The sequence below is a fragment of the Glossina fuscipes genome, unplaced genomic scaffold (assembly GCF_014805625.2).
Source record: "Glossina fuscipes isolate IAEA_lab_2018 unplaced genomic scaffold, Yale_Gfus_2 1, whole genome shotgun sequence".
Lineage (NCBI taxonomy): Eukaryota > Metazoa > Arthropoda > Insecta > Diptera > Glossinidae > Glossina > Glossina fuscipes.
In genome coordinates, this window is record NW_023998415.1 from 27,098,347 (window position 1) to 27,114,950 (window position 16,604).

Sequence of the window (16,604 nt, forward strand, 5' to 3'; positions counted from 1 at the left end):
CCCCCCCCCCCGCTTTTATATGAGTAAGTTGTTTTGCACTCAAAATATCACTTTAACTTACTTCACAAATATTCTTAAAATGAATCCATTATCTAAGCAAAAATATTCTTTATAAACCAATAAACAATGTTCTCTTAACACAAAAAAGATTTTGTTTTTTCTTTTAAATATTATTAAATTGTTTTTTAAAAAAAAAAAAAAAAAAACAAACAAACAAACAAACAAACCGAAAAAAATTGAAATTTCTTTTGAATTTCATTTACTGAGTAAATAAAGAAAAAATTATTTACTTACTAGAATTTTGAACTTTTTAAAAAAAATAATTTCAAACTACAACCTCGGTAGTCCAAATTGAACAAATTTATTCATAAGTACTATTGCCATAAAAAGGGCTGCCTTTTGCGAGAACGATCATATGGGAGGAGATTTATATAACCGCCTTATCCGATCCACATCAATATAGTGTGTTGAAGCATTACTCATCAGTGAATTTTGTCGAAAAATATTATATATTGTACATTTTCGAAACAAGACATTGGTATGGAGAGATGTCGTAAAAAGAAAAATTCTGTTTGTTCCTATCCAGTTTATCCTTAGGCCAAAATGTCAGGATTCCTGACTTCGTCAAAATATCTCAGGAATTTCTCTACGACAGACAGACAGACAAGCTTAAATGAAATCAGAAAATGATAGAATGAAAGTGAATCTATCTTAAATCCTATTGAGTAACTTATACATCCACATAAACTTACTATTTTACAAGTAGTGTAAAAAGAAAAAAAAAATTTGAAAAAATTTTTTATTAAAAATTCAACATTTCTTTATTGCTTAAGTTCTTCATCTCTCCATTCAAAAACAAATGCCTGATTTGCCAAACTGAGTTTCTCTGATTTTTGAATATTTTAAAACTTAAATTGTCGAAGGACTCAATTGACTCCTATCTGTGTATGTATTAGATGTTCCAAGCATATTTCTCGTTTAATAAGAACAACTATTAAAAACACTACTATTATTATTATTATTAATTTCGCCACAGAAATAAATTCTAAGACTAAACTCTTAAAAGCACTAGCATCTAAGGCTATCGGCTTACACTAATTATGCTGCAATTGCATGAATTGATTTCGAAAGAGCATTTGACAGGTTGAGGCTTCATGTTACTTGTTACATGTCTTAGAAACCATAAGGCAAATCATTTTTGCCACATCGGCTGTTTAAAGTTAGAGATAACAGCCATCTCTCCGAATGCTTGTCATTAACGAACGTCTTTCACGCTTTAACACGAAAACAATCAACATTCTCGAATCTATCGTGATAAAGGTTTTTAACCTGGGCAAACTCCTCGGGCGAAAATAAATTCAATACAAAGATAAAAAAAAAAAAAATGCACCTTTTTAGAAAGCGCATATGTCGATGGCAGCAAATCGATTGATGCATTTTAATAATTTACCAATACAAAATCTCCAGACACTCAGTGTTCTCGGGCTCACGTCAACCTCTCTCTCCAACAAGTCATACTATCTTCTTCAATCGAAAAATTCCAATTCAACTGTGGTGAACTTCACACAATAGACTGCTTGGAACAGCCATGCACATATTAACACTATTGCTTACCTTAGCAATATGCTTATTTTAAACAAGAGTAACTATTGTCTGTTGATTTATGGCAATGGCTGCAAATCTAATACCAATATCCTTAAACTGATCTATCAAGAAATCCATACAGCAAGTGCCAATACTTTTCGCACGACGCCGATCAGCAATATCTTAACTGAAATTTGTCTTCCGGCTTTAGAATATAAAGTTTATGAGTTAAATACTAAAATTGTGGACGGTCTCATGGAAAGGTTGGAACTTGAAAGCTACATTATAACGAACGTTAAAGAAAAAATTATGAAAGCAAATCGATCATCATCTACATCATGTATCTATCATCTAACACAGCTCCTCGGTTAACTCGCACGTTGTTTCACCATAATATTGACGAAATCAATTATGACAATTGTAACACACCGATGGATCCTTCCAAGGCCTCTTCTTCTCCAATCTGCAATAATGGATAAATTATTGCAAGGAAGCGCACATTCTTTGTAACTGCCTAAGCTTTTACTTTATTAAGAGAATCGCATACGCACATGGTTAAATCAGGTGCAGAGAGCAATATCACACCAGTCGATATATCATTTTATAAAAACCATTAGCCTCAATGTCTAATTTTCTTTTCCAAAATAGAGCCGATGGCCTCTCGATGCTACTGCCTAGTGCTCAATTTGCATTTCTTTACTTTAGTCTAAGAATTTATTTCCTTAGTCTAAAAAAATTATAACATTATAATAACAATAATAATAATAATAATAATAAGAATGATAGAAATAAATACTAATAAAAAGGATAAACAACAACATACTTTTAGCGCTAGAATAATAAGCAATTTATTTCAGAAGCTAATTCATACTCTAATTTAATTACGAGAGATCTTAGCAAAGCCATTAAAAATTGAATACATGTAAAAATCATTTTTCAGTTCCACTACACGCACTGTATTAAAAAGTGTGAACAAATAATTTTCTCATTTTTCTTTACTTTTGGTTTTGCGGGCTTGTTCGATTCAGCAAGTGAGGTCTGAGGCAATTTAATTTTTTCTTTTTTATATCTATTTATTATGTCAAATCTATTCCGTCACCTACAAAATGCGATTAGAATTCGTTGTTAACAACTTAGCCGAGCGGAAAGAATTCATAGTCAACGATAATTGAAGTGAGCTGTTAACGCCTTCGTCTTAGGGCGACTTTGGTGAATGTTTTTCGTTTTTGATTCACTTTTTGCATGAAATTCGTTCGATTAATCGGTTATGTCCGGGCCATTGTATGCCTAAATCCAAGTCTCATCATATTTCATTTCGCAAACGAAATTGAATGCGAGATCTGTACCCAACAAACTCACACATAATAAAAATCGAAAAAAAATTGCTTTTGTGTCGCACAAAACATATGCCTCTCGCAGTGCTACCAAATTAGAAAACAAAAATTTCTGATGTCCGCTATACATGCGCAATTAAACTTAAATGTTGGTCTGACTTTTTGGCCACAGTGTTGTATACTGTTAATTGATGGTCGCAAATCGAGTTTGAAACTGGCGATGGTTATGGACAATGTAAAAATAGAACAGAATCCACCATGGCCAATTAAGGGGTTTTTAAGCCTCAAACACATGCATATGTGTGTATATATTCATGCTTAACTTGCAGTTTAATCGGCTTAAGCATGTCAGATAGACCCTCCCGTTGTTGTCTGCTGTCTGAACTTTCGAAAATTTGGCATATAGGTTCAAGTGTGGTTTAAGTGGGCAATTAAAGCTATAAATAAGCATTATTTAGTATTGGCTCGGTGGCAACCTCGCACCGCCTACCATCAGGCATGCTAGGTGTCGGAGAGTCCTCTCTTTTCATTTCATTTCGTTTCGATGAGTTTGTAACGAAGAGGCCCGTAAAGTTTTTATAAATTGCTTTAAATTTCTCATTCAATTTTTTTTGTCAATTGATCGGTTGACCAACAATTTTTGACAACCACAAATGACTTTTCAATTTCTCTTTATTTCTAGATACGGCTGCTATGGATCCTATCTTCTATTCACCAACAAATGGCATACCTTCAGAAAGTAAATTAGCAACCTATATGGTAAGCTTAAAACCGATACGCGCTTCATGTACGCGTAGTAAAGCATTTAAGAAAATGTATTTAAGGGTCAAGTTGCTTACGTAACTTTAGAGAAGTGCAACTAAGTGCAAGAAGAAATTAAAAAGAAAAAAAAAAAAAAAAACAACAACAACAACAACAGTACAAGATAATTAATTGATAATTGATGAAACACAAGACAAGAAAAAAACGACCTTTTAATAAAGTTACAAAAAATTCCCCTTTTCATCATACCCACACAACAGGGGGCTAAAGGATTGTAATTTAGAAAATCGCCTTAGAAGTGCGTATGTAAACATGAATAGTGGAACTGATTTGAGCCTCCTTCCGTCTCTTTATCAATCATTCGAAATCACGACTACGTCTGACAATTAATTATTTTGTCCGGATAAACAATCGTAATATATATTATATAAGTGAATTTTTTTTAAGCAAAATTAGATGATTAGCTAGCAACATATTTATATTTCCGTCTCCTTCCTGATGCATTCAAAAGTTTCTAAAATCGAATTAAATTTGGAAATTCCACTTAATCGCCACAACAACAGATCGAATTTAATTAACGGAACACGATACACGATACACAAACAGGGCAAAGAAGTTCTATCCGCTGCATGTCTATGTCACTTCGAATTTGCATTTGTTTTGAAATTTTATATTTATTTTAAATGTTTTGCGACGTTTTTTCCATTTACTACGCATATTGTATGTGTATCAGCGATACGATATAATAATAATCATAATTTATTCAAGACAGGTATCTATTCCATATAATCCATATATGTCCACAGATCAAATCAGATCAACTTCATTTACAAATCATTTCGAGTTGCCTAAGAATCAATGCGGTAAAGCTTTTTTAAACCTTGAAGAATATTGTCCCTTAAGGTCTAAGTCGGCCTATTGGCAAAGCAAGACGGTCGGAGGATTTTTTTTTTTCACTCACACTTATCGTATATAGCACGTGATGCTCTAGGGCAGGAGGAGGCGGACACTGTGCACTTTTCAGAAATAAGGATTTCTCTTAAATTGATTTGAACCTTCCCTTCCACACAGCTTTTTGTGGCAAGCTATCCGTGTCTAATGAATTACTGCTAAGATAGTACAGACCAATGCCCCTTACCTATTGATTGCTAACTTCTGTAGCACACAAACAGATGTCTTTGAGGAGCGTTAACGTTCATTTGGAAGCATTTCTAATCAAAAGCATGTCAATGTATACTCACCAGAAAGTGATCATTGAGAAAAAATGAGGTCAAGAGCGATTCAAAAGGGTTCAGTTCAGTGAAGAAATTTTCTTGCCATTTACTCTACCATTCCGCAACACGCCAAGTGTGAACCATGACATTCCTTGTCCATTTTTAATAGAAAATTTTCGAGGAAAGGAAATGGATAAGAATATTTGAAGAAAGAGGAGCCGGCTCCATGATTCTGGGATTGCAGGCTGGCGGTAAATATTAATAAAAAATTTTTTATAGTAAAGAAAGATTTCCGTTACCACATTTCCAAACTTTAAACTTGCTTGCACAAGTTACATGGTATGCCGCAAAGTCGTTTAAATTAAAGATAACTAGCGGGAATGGCTCTGATATGTTACTTTCATACATTACATCTTTTTTCCATCCATTCCAAAGAAAAGAACTCTCCTTTAAAGCTATTACAGTGATGCCCCCTCTTACTGCTCTATGTAGGTCGAGACCGAGTGTTATTAAAATACTATGCAGATTTATTAAGTTTTGAGCTTCCATCGAAACGCAAGATGGACGCGGATATGAATGAATTGATTCAAAATTTACCGGCAACTATGTACAGTTATGCATACACAAATAGCACAAATTGAAATCAAAATTTTTTTAACTATATAGTCAAAAGGATTCACTAAGAAAAATGTCGCTTGATTTTATATGTGCTCTGACTACAGGAATTGGTCATGAAAATAGCACAAAAAAACAAAAAGAAAAAAGTAGACGCAATCGTCAATTTTATTTCTCTTGTATACCAAACTAATTAGAAAATGTTCTTAATAGTTACTGTGGCTTCTAAAACTAGTCCTAAAACTTTTGTAATTACTATTAATTTGCATCATGACAGTGCATAGCGCACTAATTACAAGGAGCTACTGGAAGTTACTAATACTTTGATTTTTCAAGCCATTGTTCGAAAAGAGAATCTAACACGATTTAAATTCTTTAGAGCAATCGCGAACGAAATTATGTTGGAAATCGCCCAAGACTTTTTATAGGGGGTGGGGAAATTCTGTTGTATTTTAAATAAAACATTTGAATAAATTTTATTAACATTTGTTTACACTTTAATTAGTAATAAAACTTCATCTGTGTGCAAGCATTCATTGCCGTCTTTCCAGCGGCTTATCCATCCGCTCTAGCGCAGCGTAGAACTTCACGTCTTTCGACCGAAAATATTCAATAATAGTCGCCGAGACACTAGCCCTCCTCCTCTGTCCCAATACAGGGAGAACATTACCTTCCGTTAATGAAAATTTTATCTTACAATAGTTGTCGCGGTTCAGTAGTTTTTCTCTTTATGTTCTCGTAAATGAGCCACTTTCCAGCCCCCGTAATAAGTCAGTGTCTAATAAGGGCGCACGCTCACACGATCCCATAAATTTCTTTCAATCAAATTGTGCGGAACTCGAGTGCTCTGCCTCAAGACAAATCCAGGTTGTTTGATGTATTCCTCAGCAGTGTGCAGAATGGCCTACCATATCGACGATCCTTGGCAGATCGAAACATTTACAGCTTCACTTTCTAACGTGTCACATAAGTTTTTACAGGCATACGAATGCGTTGCTTCCTTTCTTGAACCCATACCAAATAAAAAGTCTCAAATTCGCTTCAACCACTGGCTTCGCAAATAAGTAATGGAGGGTAATGAAAGAGTAGTCTTCTAAATAATAAAAATACAACATGACACGCTCTACCTTACTTACTTTAACTTGATAACTATAGTCACCTGAAGTTAATAGAATACGAAGGAACTTTGTCGCCAATCTAAGATTAGAAGAAAGTTTGGTATTTTAAAGGGTCACACCATTTATATTTAAATATAACTAGCAAAGATCCAAACCATTTTTTTTTTTTTTCCTGCATAGCACTGTCAGGCCAACAACAGAATTCTCGGAATTATTTAAATCAAAAAATATATATAAAGTAGAACTTTTCGAGAATTTTTTTAAAAAAATATTATAAACAAAAGATGTCCTTACGTTATTTAGTTAAAATTTGGTATGGAGAGGTCAAAAATGAGTTTGAAAAAGCGAGAGTTTGCTTAGCTATTGTGGTGAAAGGATGCCCTGTGATAAAATGAAATTGGTACGGCGTGAATCCTCTATGAATAGCCCTTCCAACGATGTGCAGGTTAAAGGAAATTTTAGTTGGAGAATTTTTTTATTTTAATTTACATAGGTGCTTGCAAAAATTGACAATTGTCGGCTAATATGTAAGCAAAGTTTGAAAGGTCAATGTGGGCCAATCATGCCAACATTTTCAAAGTGTCAAAGTAAAAAAAAAATCTCCATGCAAGGCTTAATATAATCTGCAGTAGCCAGCAGCCAGCCAGTAGCCAAGCAAAATTTTCGCTTTATTAATCTCATTTATGACTTAATGTAAAAATTTCTTTTTTTCAAATTTATTAATGAATTTACATAAACAATAGGTTCGCGCCTTTGCTAATTATATTTCAATATAATAACACTCCCTTGATAATTTACAGTCTATAGCACGAGCCGCAAACAATAGATAATCCACGATAATAATAGATATAGGACGATATATTGAATGATTTATTTGTATGTATTTGACTTCAGTCAAATCAATATATATATATATATATATCCTATAAGCCCGATGATGAGTGGAGTAATTGCAATAAGTTCGTTTTTTTCTTGTGTTATTGTAATTTGATAATTTCCTGGACAAAATTTTGGACTATAATTTTACATTTAATAAATATATATCTTATATATATATACATATATATATAAATGTAAATTTTCGTTTAATAAATGTAATAAAGAATCGACAAAATGTTGCAACACCAACTTATGGTCTTAATTCGGGCTTTTCTCTGCTTAACTTGGACTCGCCACTATCTATTAAAAAAGCTCAGGTAAAAAGCAAAGGCAATTTAGTAAATTAATATTAACTTTTTTACGTTCTTTTTAATGTCTTTTATTTTTAATCCGCACACCTAATAGCATTTGCTTTTCATTGTTTCTTTTGTTTTTTTTTTCTCTTTTTTTAATTTTTTTTTTTTTTCTCTTTTTTTAGTATTATATTTATTAATAAAAATCAAACCTTTCAAAAACATTTGATCTTTTTAAAAGATATGACTTTCGTCACTACGATACTTCCAAACACTGCTCTGTTATTAATAACGCATTAAACGTGTTGGCTTCCTTTAACAGGGAAGGATTGTCTAAGGCAAACCAAAACGAAACTAGCCTCCACATGTATATGACTGAACAAATCAATTCCATTTTTTTTTTTCTTTTGTACTTTTAAATGTAATTAAAAACCTTATTTACTAAATTTTGAAAAGCAATTTCCTAATATACACCCATTGGCAGGTTACTTGGGTCCCGAAGAGGAGTAGGAAAAGCATATTTTCTCTCATATTTTCCTCTTGTTTTATATATATATATATATATATATATATATATGTAGGTACTTGCGAAAATGTTGGCGATTTTTTCACTTGAGAAAAATTTGTGCGATGTATGTTAATCAAAATATTTTCCATCATTTTGTGCAACATTTTATCATATTTCTGGCAACGTGCCGACATCGTGCCAAAAGAATTAATATTGATTTGGCAGCGATCCAATCACCGACCCATTTTCGCACTTTTTCAACTTTGCGGAGCTGCATGCCAGCCAAGCCATGCTGCATCGATCTGAACAAGTCTCTGAACAAGAAGGCGCCATGCCTGGTGAGTACGCTGGGTGTGGCAAAACTTCCTATTCCATCTGCAATTGTGTATTCTGAACAACTCTTCCAATAAGTGACCGACCTGGCATTTTCAATCAATTTGTGTAGTAGTCATTTTAGCCGCTATTGCTGGTCTCTTTTTTGCAAGAATACATTGTTTACTTTGCTCAATGTTGATGTTGGTAGACGTTTGCACAAACATTTTCATTCGGTTTTAGCTCCTCGTAATACACTACACACCATGTGCATAGCAAAACTTTACAGCCGTAAATATTCCGCTTCGTTGTCGATGTGGGCAACTCTCCTGGGATAAGCTATGACTTTTCGCTCTTGAGCTTGTCGTAGTAGATCCACTTATCATTGCCAGTCGCATTTAGGTCACAGAGAACTCTTCTTCTTTGCCTGGCAAGCAATGAAACCGCGATGTTGGAACAGTTCGAAATGGCATTTTTAGACAATTTGCATGGTCGCCATTTGTCCTGCTTTTGGATCTTTTCCATCTTTCCCAATGTAAACGTCGAAAAACAGTTGATTCATCAACTGCTACGTTGTTCGAAAGTTCTTTGAGAGGTTGAGCTGGACTTTCGACCAATAAGTCTTGCGATTCATTGTCTTCGAACTTTTTTCGTCCTCCTGGCGATTCTTTATCATTGACACCAAAACCACCACTTTTAAACCGTTGAAATCCAAACTATGATGGAGCGGCATCACTATAAGCTTCTCAAGGTGTTTGATGAGCTTCGCTAGCAGATTTCTTCAAATTAAACAATAGAAGTGATGAAGGTCGAAAATGGAATATTGAGCGCTTCCTGATTAGCATCGGCATGCACTAAGTAAATCGCTAATAGGAAACGAAAAATTGTTATTTTATGTAGAGAAAGGTCAAAATCAGCGAATTTAATCGTCTACTTTCTCATCATATTTACGTGTAGAAGTTGCAGGCAAAAATTTCTGCAAGCATCTAATGATCAAAGTATTATTTTATAAAATTTTCATTACAAAAATTTTAAAAATTCAACCATTACGACTTGGACTTACAGAAACAAAACAGTTTCTGTTAGTTGAGTAGGGGTGAGTACAGTTCGTGAGTTTGCCGGAGTTCTAGAGAGCAAGTGAATAAAATTTTCGATAAAATTTACGCCATCTATTGCCCTGCATTATAAAATGAGTAGTGATAAAAGAAAAAATAACTAATCAATCCCATATATAGAGAAAATGTATAGAATTTCAATAAGATCGGTACAGTTCGTCTCTGAGCAATCGTGTATAGCGAATTCAAAAATAGATTTACGATAGAAAACCGATATATCTACGCCGATCCCAGCCGATCGTGTTTAATCAAAGAATTTTATATTTGTCCTTGAGCTTTACACCGATTGACTTGAAACTTGAGACAATTTTGAGATAATTTTAACATATTGTGCTGCCAAATGAAGAAAAACAGAAGAGTTTTTTTGAAACTTGAAAACCAACCCACGTATAGCTTAAGCTCTCTGCCATTTGTGCGTTGTAGCAAAAAAAAAAAAAAAAAAAAAAAAATGCGATTTATTTTTTGGTAAAATAGCTTTCGAACTTCATTCATACGACATTCGACATTAGGGTATTCCATGATTCCATTTATTATGTCATCTTTATTATTGTAAGTCGTAAGACTTTCTCGAAAATTGTTGCTAATCCTTTTCAGAACGAAACTGTAAACCACCAGAGTCAGTTATCATGCTGCTTGTAACCTATACGTTGTAAACGAAAGTTTAATTATAGAAATGGTAGAAATTGTTTGCGGAATCACTTTTGTTCTTTCGTGGTTTTATTTAAGTTTTTATTTATGATTTTCACACCCACCGCCAAAATGCTATAGATCGAATTTACCCAATCCTTTCCGTCAAATATATATCTTGATCGTAACGGACTTAAAATTTCAAGTCGCTCTCCCTGTTTGCTAGCTGCGCACTGCCCAAAATCTCGGAGTTGTCCTTAAACTAAAACTATTCGTCCTATTAAGGGGTGTAAGAAATCCTCCTTACCTTCTCTATTTAATCCCTAGAACTGTCCGTGCCCGCATATCGCCTTAGTACAATAAATAATTTATTTATACATCTAAGAATATTGCTGTTCCGAGATTTTAGTTGCGAAAGAACATGATAATGATTCTTTCTGCTCTTTCAGTCACTGTTGCAATTTTATCCAAAGTTACGATATCGAAGGTGAATAAAGAAAAATACATCAAGTGCTACTCGCACGTAAGATGGCCACACTTTAGATGAACCGAAATCGTACACACACACACACACACACACAAACACACAAATAATTTGGTCTAGTGGGAATGGTGGCAGAAATTCATCCGAAGACAATTAAAACTTTCGTAGTTAATTAACGTAATTTGAATTTTATCGAATAATGGACAAATGAACTCGCTATACTGAATAATTTCGGTAACTGGGCATACCCTAGTGGCACATATTTTCTTAAATAGTTGGTTGAAAGCATCAATTTAGGAAGTGGGTGGTAACAAAAGTTTCGGCTCAAACCGAATCTAAATTGGCTTTCAATTATTTTTCATTTCTTATAACCCATCGAACATCCAGTTTATTCGATATCATATATTGATAATTAATATTGAAAATATTTTACACTTATGATCATTTTTATCATATTTTCTTCTTTTTCTTCTAATATTTCTTATCGACATAGGTAACACCACAGTCACCCGAATTCATTCCAACACGCATCAATTCATCACCTAGCTTTTATTCACCATATCATACATCAATGTTAAGCAATGGCCTTAATGGTGTTGCTGGGGCAGCACTAAACGGTTTAACACCGCCCAACTCAGGCACAAAGCAAACAATTAACAACACAACGTCTATGTTGGGACTGCAAAAAGCGACTGCAGCAGCCGTAGCTCAGCAAAAGCAGATACAACAACAGCAACAACAACAACAACAACAGCAGCAACAACAACAACAACAGCAGCAGCAACAGCAACAGCACACTTTGGTTAACGGTAACACACATACACAGCAACAGTTAGTAGGATCGCTGGCAACACCAACCGGTCCGCAATCGTATGCGGGAATGTCAACGTCTACGACCACAACTCCACTAAAAGGTGGTGGTGTTGTACGAAATAGTTTGCTACGCAACGAATCACCATCAAGTATAGGTGAAAAATCGCCGCCGCGCATGACGCCTCATGCCTCCCCAATACCGAGCACTTTGCCTGCAAACGTTCATCAGGTCGGTTGAAAGAAAATGTAAAGAAGATTAGAATTGAAAAACTTCAAGTGAGAATTTTTTTTTTTTTTTTGTAATTTTTGAATTAGGAAAATGTCGGTGGCACAATTTACTTTTATCCAACTGCCAATCATACAACCGCCCCGAATACTAGTTCTGTTGTGGTGCCAACCGGCGTTGTCGACTCGGTAACAGTTTCTCATCATACAGCTCCAGCCGGTGTACCGTCAATAACGCCAGTACAACCTGAATTAATGTATGCAGGCCATGTTTATCCGGGTCCTGCGTCGAATGTTATCACAATGCAACCGAAAACCCAATTAGAATCGGCTTTCTTTATGCCAGATGAAATGCGGGCCGATTTATTAGCCCGCAACGCGATCTCGAATTTGATGTTGGACTCGAATGAAGCTGCTCAGCATGCTTTACCCATGGAAGTGGATAATTATCATTCGCTGTATCCACTTGAGCCGTTGCCCGTACAACCGTTACATGCCAAACTAACATTGCCCACGTCCACCTACAAAGCCACCCACAGCACTACCGGCATTAAATATTGCCTGAGAAGATTACATGGCAAGAATACAACAAAATTTACCCATTTGTTCCTTCTTTCGCAAAACAATAATAACATTAATCAACGAAACGTCTCTTTCTCTTTTCCCTTTTTTTCTAATTATTTTACTTTCTGTTCTGTTTTGCTGATTTTAGGTTTTCGATTACAATCGACCAAATGTATGGCGATTGTTGAAATGTGGAAGAAACTACAACATTCAAATGTGGTACAATTACGTGAGGTCTTCACAACAAAAGCATTTGGTGATAATTGTAAGAAAATTCTTCCTGACCGTTGAGACAAAGAAAAACATAAAAATAAATTTTAAATATTTGCCGTTTTTGTTATATAAAAATAGCGTTAGTATTAGTTTATGATTATCATCCGAGCTCGCAAACATTGTTAGCAAAGTACTTTACACCGACGCCAGACTCCAATGGCTATAATGATCCATTCCAGGGCGAAGCACGCCCCTTCAGGTGTGAAACGTGAAGAATTTTTTAATTCATTTTTAATTACTTTTTGAAATTTCCTTTGCAGTCATAAAAGTAATTTGCAACGCACCAATAACGGCCCCCTCTTGCCGGAGGCAACTATCTGGGCTATTATAATGCAATTAACAGCCGGTTTACGTGCAATACATCAAGCTGGCTTAGCCTGCAAGTAAGTCATTAAATATATACATTTATATTATATATATATATATATATATATATATATATATATGTAAAATATATATACACATATGCAATTTTATTTAGAGTATTGGATCCTACGAAAATTATTGTAACCGGTAAGCGTGTACGTTTTAGCTTTTGTGGCACAAGTGATATCGCACAGTTTGATCCAAATACGGCAAATCCTTTAGCTGTGATAAGCATGCATCAACAGGTGAGTTATTAAGCAAAATGCGAAACGTTCATCTTTTGTATTCGTTGATCTCTCTTCCTCATTCTTTAGGAGGATTTGACCGCTTTGGGTCGTTTAGTATTAGCATTGGCCTGTAGATGTTTACAATCAGTTCAACGTGATAGTGTACAATCAAGCATTGAAATGATCTCACGTCATTATTCTTCCGATCTGAGAAATTTCATTGTGTAAACTTTTTAAGGTTATCACCTAAGAAGCTCATATTCATCATTACTCTTTCTTAAACATAGATATCTGTTCACCACGACCCAGAGACGTTCCGTAACCGACTTAATGCCGATGATTGGCGCCCGCTTCTACACACAATTGGATGCTTTACAATCCCAATGTGACATGCAAGAGGATGAATTGTCAAAGGAAATGGAAAATGGGCGACTATATCGAATATTGGTAAAATTAAACTGCATTAACGAAAGACCAGGGTAAGTATGTTAATGTTAGTCGCTTTAATTCGAGGACTACATCTGTATTAATTTTCCTTTTCATATGTACATATATTAAAAGCTTCAATTTAGATTGCACGTGGTCAGAAACTGGTGATAGATATATGTTGAAATTATTCCGCGATTATTTGTTTCATTCCACCACTGAAGATGGTCGACCTTGGCTAGATCACGCACATATTGTACAATCTTTAAATAAATTAGATGTCGGCTCCATGGAAAGAGTAAGTACACGCAACATCAATGTTTGACTTTAGAAAAAGAAAATTTCATAATTTCAACGAACAAACGTATACAACGTTGTATATTAAGTGTGCAACTGACTATTCAAATAAATTAAAACGATCGATATCGATATCGGCTGGCAATAGAAAGTTTCTTATCAACAAAATCGTTCCCTACTAAATGAACCTGCTCACTCTACTCAGCCGAGGCAGTTCTCTCTTTCACCCTTCATTGCTCAATTACAATCTAAAGTCCCGAAACTACTTCGGACAAGATCGAAAATACTTTACGAACGGTAGCAGCACATATCTAGGGTTGACTTAAAATTCCCATTATCGAGCTAACTCGACAACAAATTTCCATTTTGGACTGATGGTACTCGATAGGGTACGACTGCTTGCTCGACATCCAATACGAAATGTCTTATTTTAGCCCCAAAAGCAAAATAGCTGCAAGCTAATTCAGCTTGATGCAGAGAGTGAGAGAATAAAATGAAATATCATTACAGATGGACGTATTTGACAAGGTTAGCGGACGCAGACAGATTGCTTAATCCCAAAATTTGCAAAATGTTCGCCAAAATATTAAAATCAAATAATTATTTCCGATATTTTTCTTTCTTGGTATTATAAGATTTGAAAACGGGATTTATGAATATTAAATTAACGAAAATATTTTTGTGAACAATCGAAAATGGAAATATAGGATTGTCAAAAACTGCTTACCACATATTCTGAAACTGCGACAATTAGTGCTAAATGGATATCTTATAAAAACTTATACCACTTATGTGGTGGCAAATGCAGAGGGTTACTCTTGTCCTTCAACACTCTGCTTTGGATGTTCATATGATTTTCTTCAATTTTTTTTTTTTTTGTTCTCAGATTTTATATATCCTTTGTTAATTAACTTACTTCTGTTTCCCTTCTTTCGATTTTCGATATGTACACCAATGTTATTGCAGATATATAGCCTAACTCGATACGGAAGCTATTAAGCTATTGAGTACTATTAATCGAAAAACGCGATTGCATCGTTTTTGCGTTTCGTATCATACAATAGCTCGAAGTGACTCCTGAAGTTTCGCATAATTACCTAGCAAGGCAATTGCACGTTTACTGCTTAATAATTAACATCAAAAAGACTTGTGTTACTTGGGTTTTGGATGAGTAGGCAAACATCGCCCGTAAACAAACTAAAACTTTCTTACTTTCTTTTTTTATTCAAACAAAACAAGTAACCTCACTATAGTAGGTTACGGCCCATCATTAAATACCCTACACCAGCTTACAGTTATTCATATAACGACCTTCCACAATAAGACGTTGTATGAGAAGTCGACGAAAGAGTGATCCGATTCGAGCAAGAACGGTTGTCCTTTACCCAAGACACGTCATTTTGCACCAAATTTCATCAAAATATCTCAAAAATTTGCGGTCTATAGATTGAACGCAAAAAGCTTAAATCGATTCGATTGAATCACTTCCTGATCGACATAATAATAACAAAAGATGGGTCTATCTCAAATCCTTTTAAGTGTTAAGTGTACAGCCGCGGAAAGCTAATATATCGTGTTAACACATATGGTGTAGGATATAGTAATATTTGAAAATTTGAATAAATTATGATTATAATTTTAACTTCGGCTTTATAGGTACAATTAATGTCACGTGATGAACAGTCGGTTCTTATTGTTACTTATGCTGAACTCAAAAATTGTTTAGAGAAAGCATTTTCAGAACTCATGGCTCATGCTGCCACATAATAATAAGTATTGACAACCAAGCCAATCTGATCTTCGTCCTCCAGAAAACTTCCCATCCTATGTCCCATCACATCGCGCATGGTCTGCGAGCTGTCAAGCTACTAAATACTGAAGACGATGAAAACTCAGAAGACAAAGTGCTTCGTTTTTTAAGCATAAACGTAACATCCTCCTCCATTTTGTACTCCATTCAATTCTTACTGTTTTACTTAAAGCCATTAATATGAAATGTGAGAAAAAAAAAAAAAAAAAAAAAATGAAAAAAATCCTCTTAACTTTTAAATGTTAAAATATTATCACATAAAAACCAATTAATTATTATTATTATTATTAAACTCAAAAGAATCTTTTGATTTCCATGTTTGAAAATGTTGAAATGTATTATTATTAAGCTCAAAGGAATCTCTTAATTTCCATATTTGAAAATGTTGAGACATAAGCAAGGGAAGAAACGAAATCAAGTAAAAGAAAGCAAAAAAAAAAACGAACTCAAATGGCAGGTGTCCGCGAACATGTGCATTCTTCAAATAAATCCATTTGGAAGTAAGTTGGAAGAAATGCAAGGTAAAGAACATGAAGCAGAAGCAAAGTTAAAGAACGCAATCTCTTATAAAATAAAGCAAAAAACCCCCCAACCCTCCCGCCCCCAAACCCCCGTTTCCCTTCCTGCCAAACAACAAAAGAAAGAAAATGGAAAAGAAAAAGAAAAACCTGGAAAAATTTGTTATGAAAATCGAAAAAATATATTTTTGCAAAAAACAAAAACAAAAACAAAAAAAATTAAATGCATACAGTAAGAAG

The 16,604-nt window shown here is 34.5% G+C and overlaps 1 protein-coding gene across 10 annotated transcripts in view; it reads left to right on the forward strand.

Moving 5' to 3' along the window:
• Window positions 1-16,287, forward strand: part of LOC119632495 (PAN2-PAN3 deadenylation complex subunit PAN3) — a 45,792-nt gene extending 29,505 nt beyond the window's left edge. For 6 of the 10 annotated variants that reach the window (XM_038025416.1, XM_038025420.1, XM_038025419.1 and 3 more), the window contains 11 exons: window positions 3,601-3,677; window positions 7,731-7,823; window positions 11,339-11,887; window positions 11,974-12,712; window positions 12,799-12,919; window positions 12,981-13,103; window positions 13,202-13,331; window positions 13,401-13,537; window positions 13,601-13,792; window positions 13,875-14,037; window positions 15,693-16,287. In XM_038025416.1, the coding sequence (XP_037881344.1) occupies window positions 3,601-3,677; window positions 7,731-7,823; window positions 11,339-11,887; window positions 11,974-12,712; window positions 12,799-12,919; window positions 12,981-13,103; window positions 13,202-13,331; window positions 13,401-13,537; window positions 13,601-13,792; window positions 13,875-14,037; window positions 15,693-15,803 (2,435 nt within the window). In that variant the 3' untranslated portion in view covers window positions 15,804-16,287. Of the gene's footprint in view, window positions 1-3,600; window positions 3,678-7,730; window positions 7,824-11,338; window positions 11,888-11,973; window positions 12,713-12,798; window positions 12,920-12,980; window positions 13,104-13,201; window positions 13,332-13,400; window positions 13,538-13,600; window positions 13,793-13,874; window positions 14,038-15,692 lie in introns of those variants that run through there. The other 4 variants (XM_038025423.1, XM_038025424.1, XM_038025422.1 and 1 more) reach the window with 4 other exon arrangements.
• The last annotated feature ends 317 nt before the right edge of the window (window positions 16,288-16,604 follow it).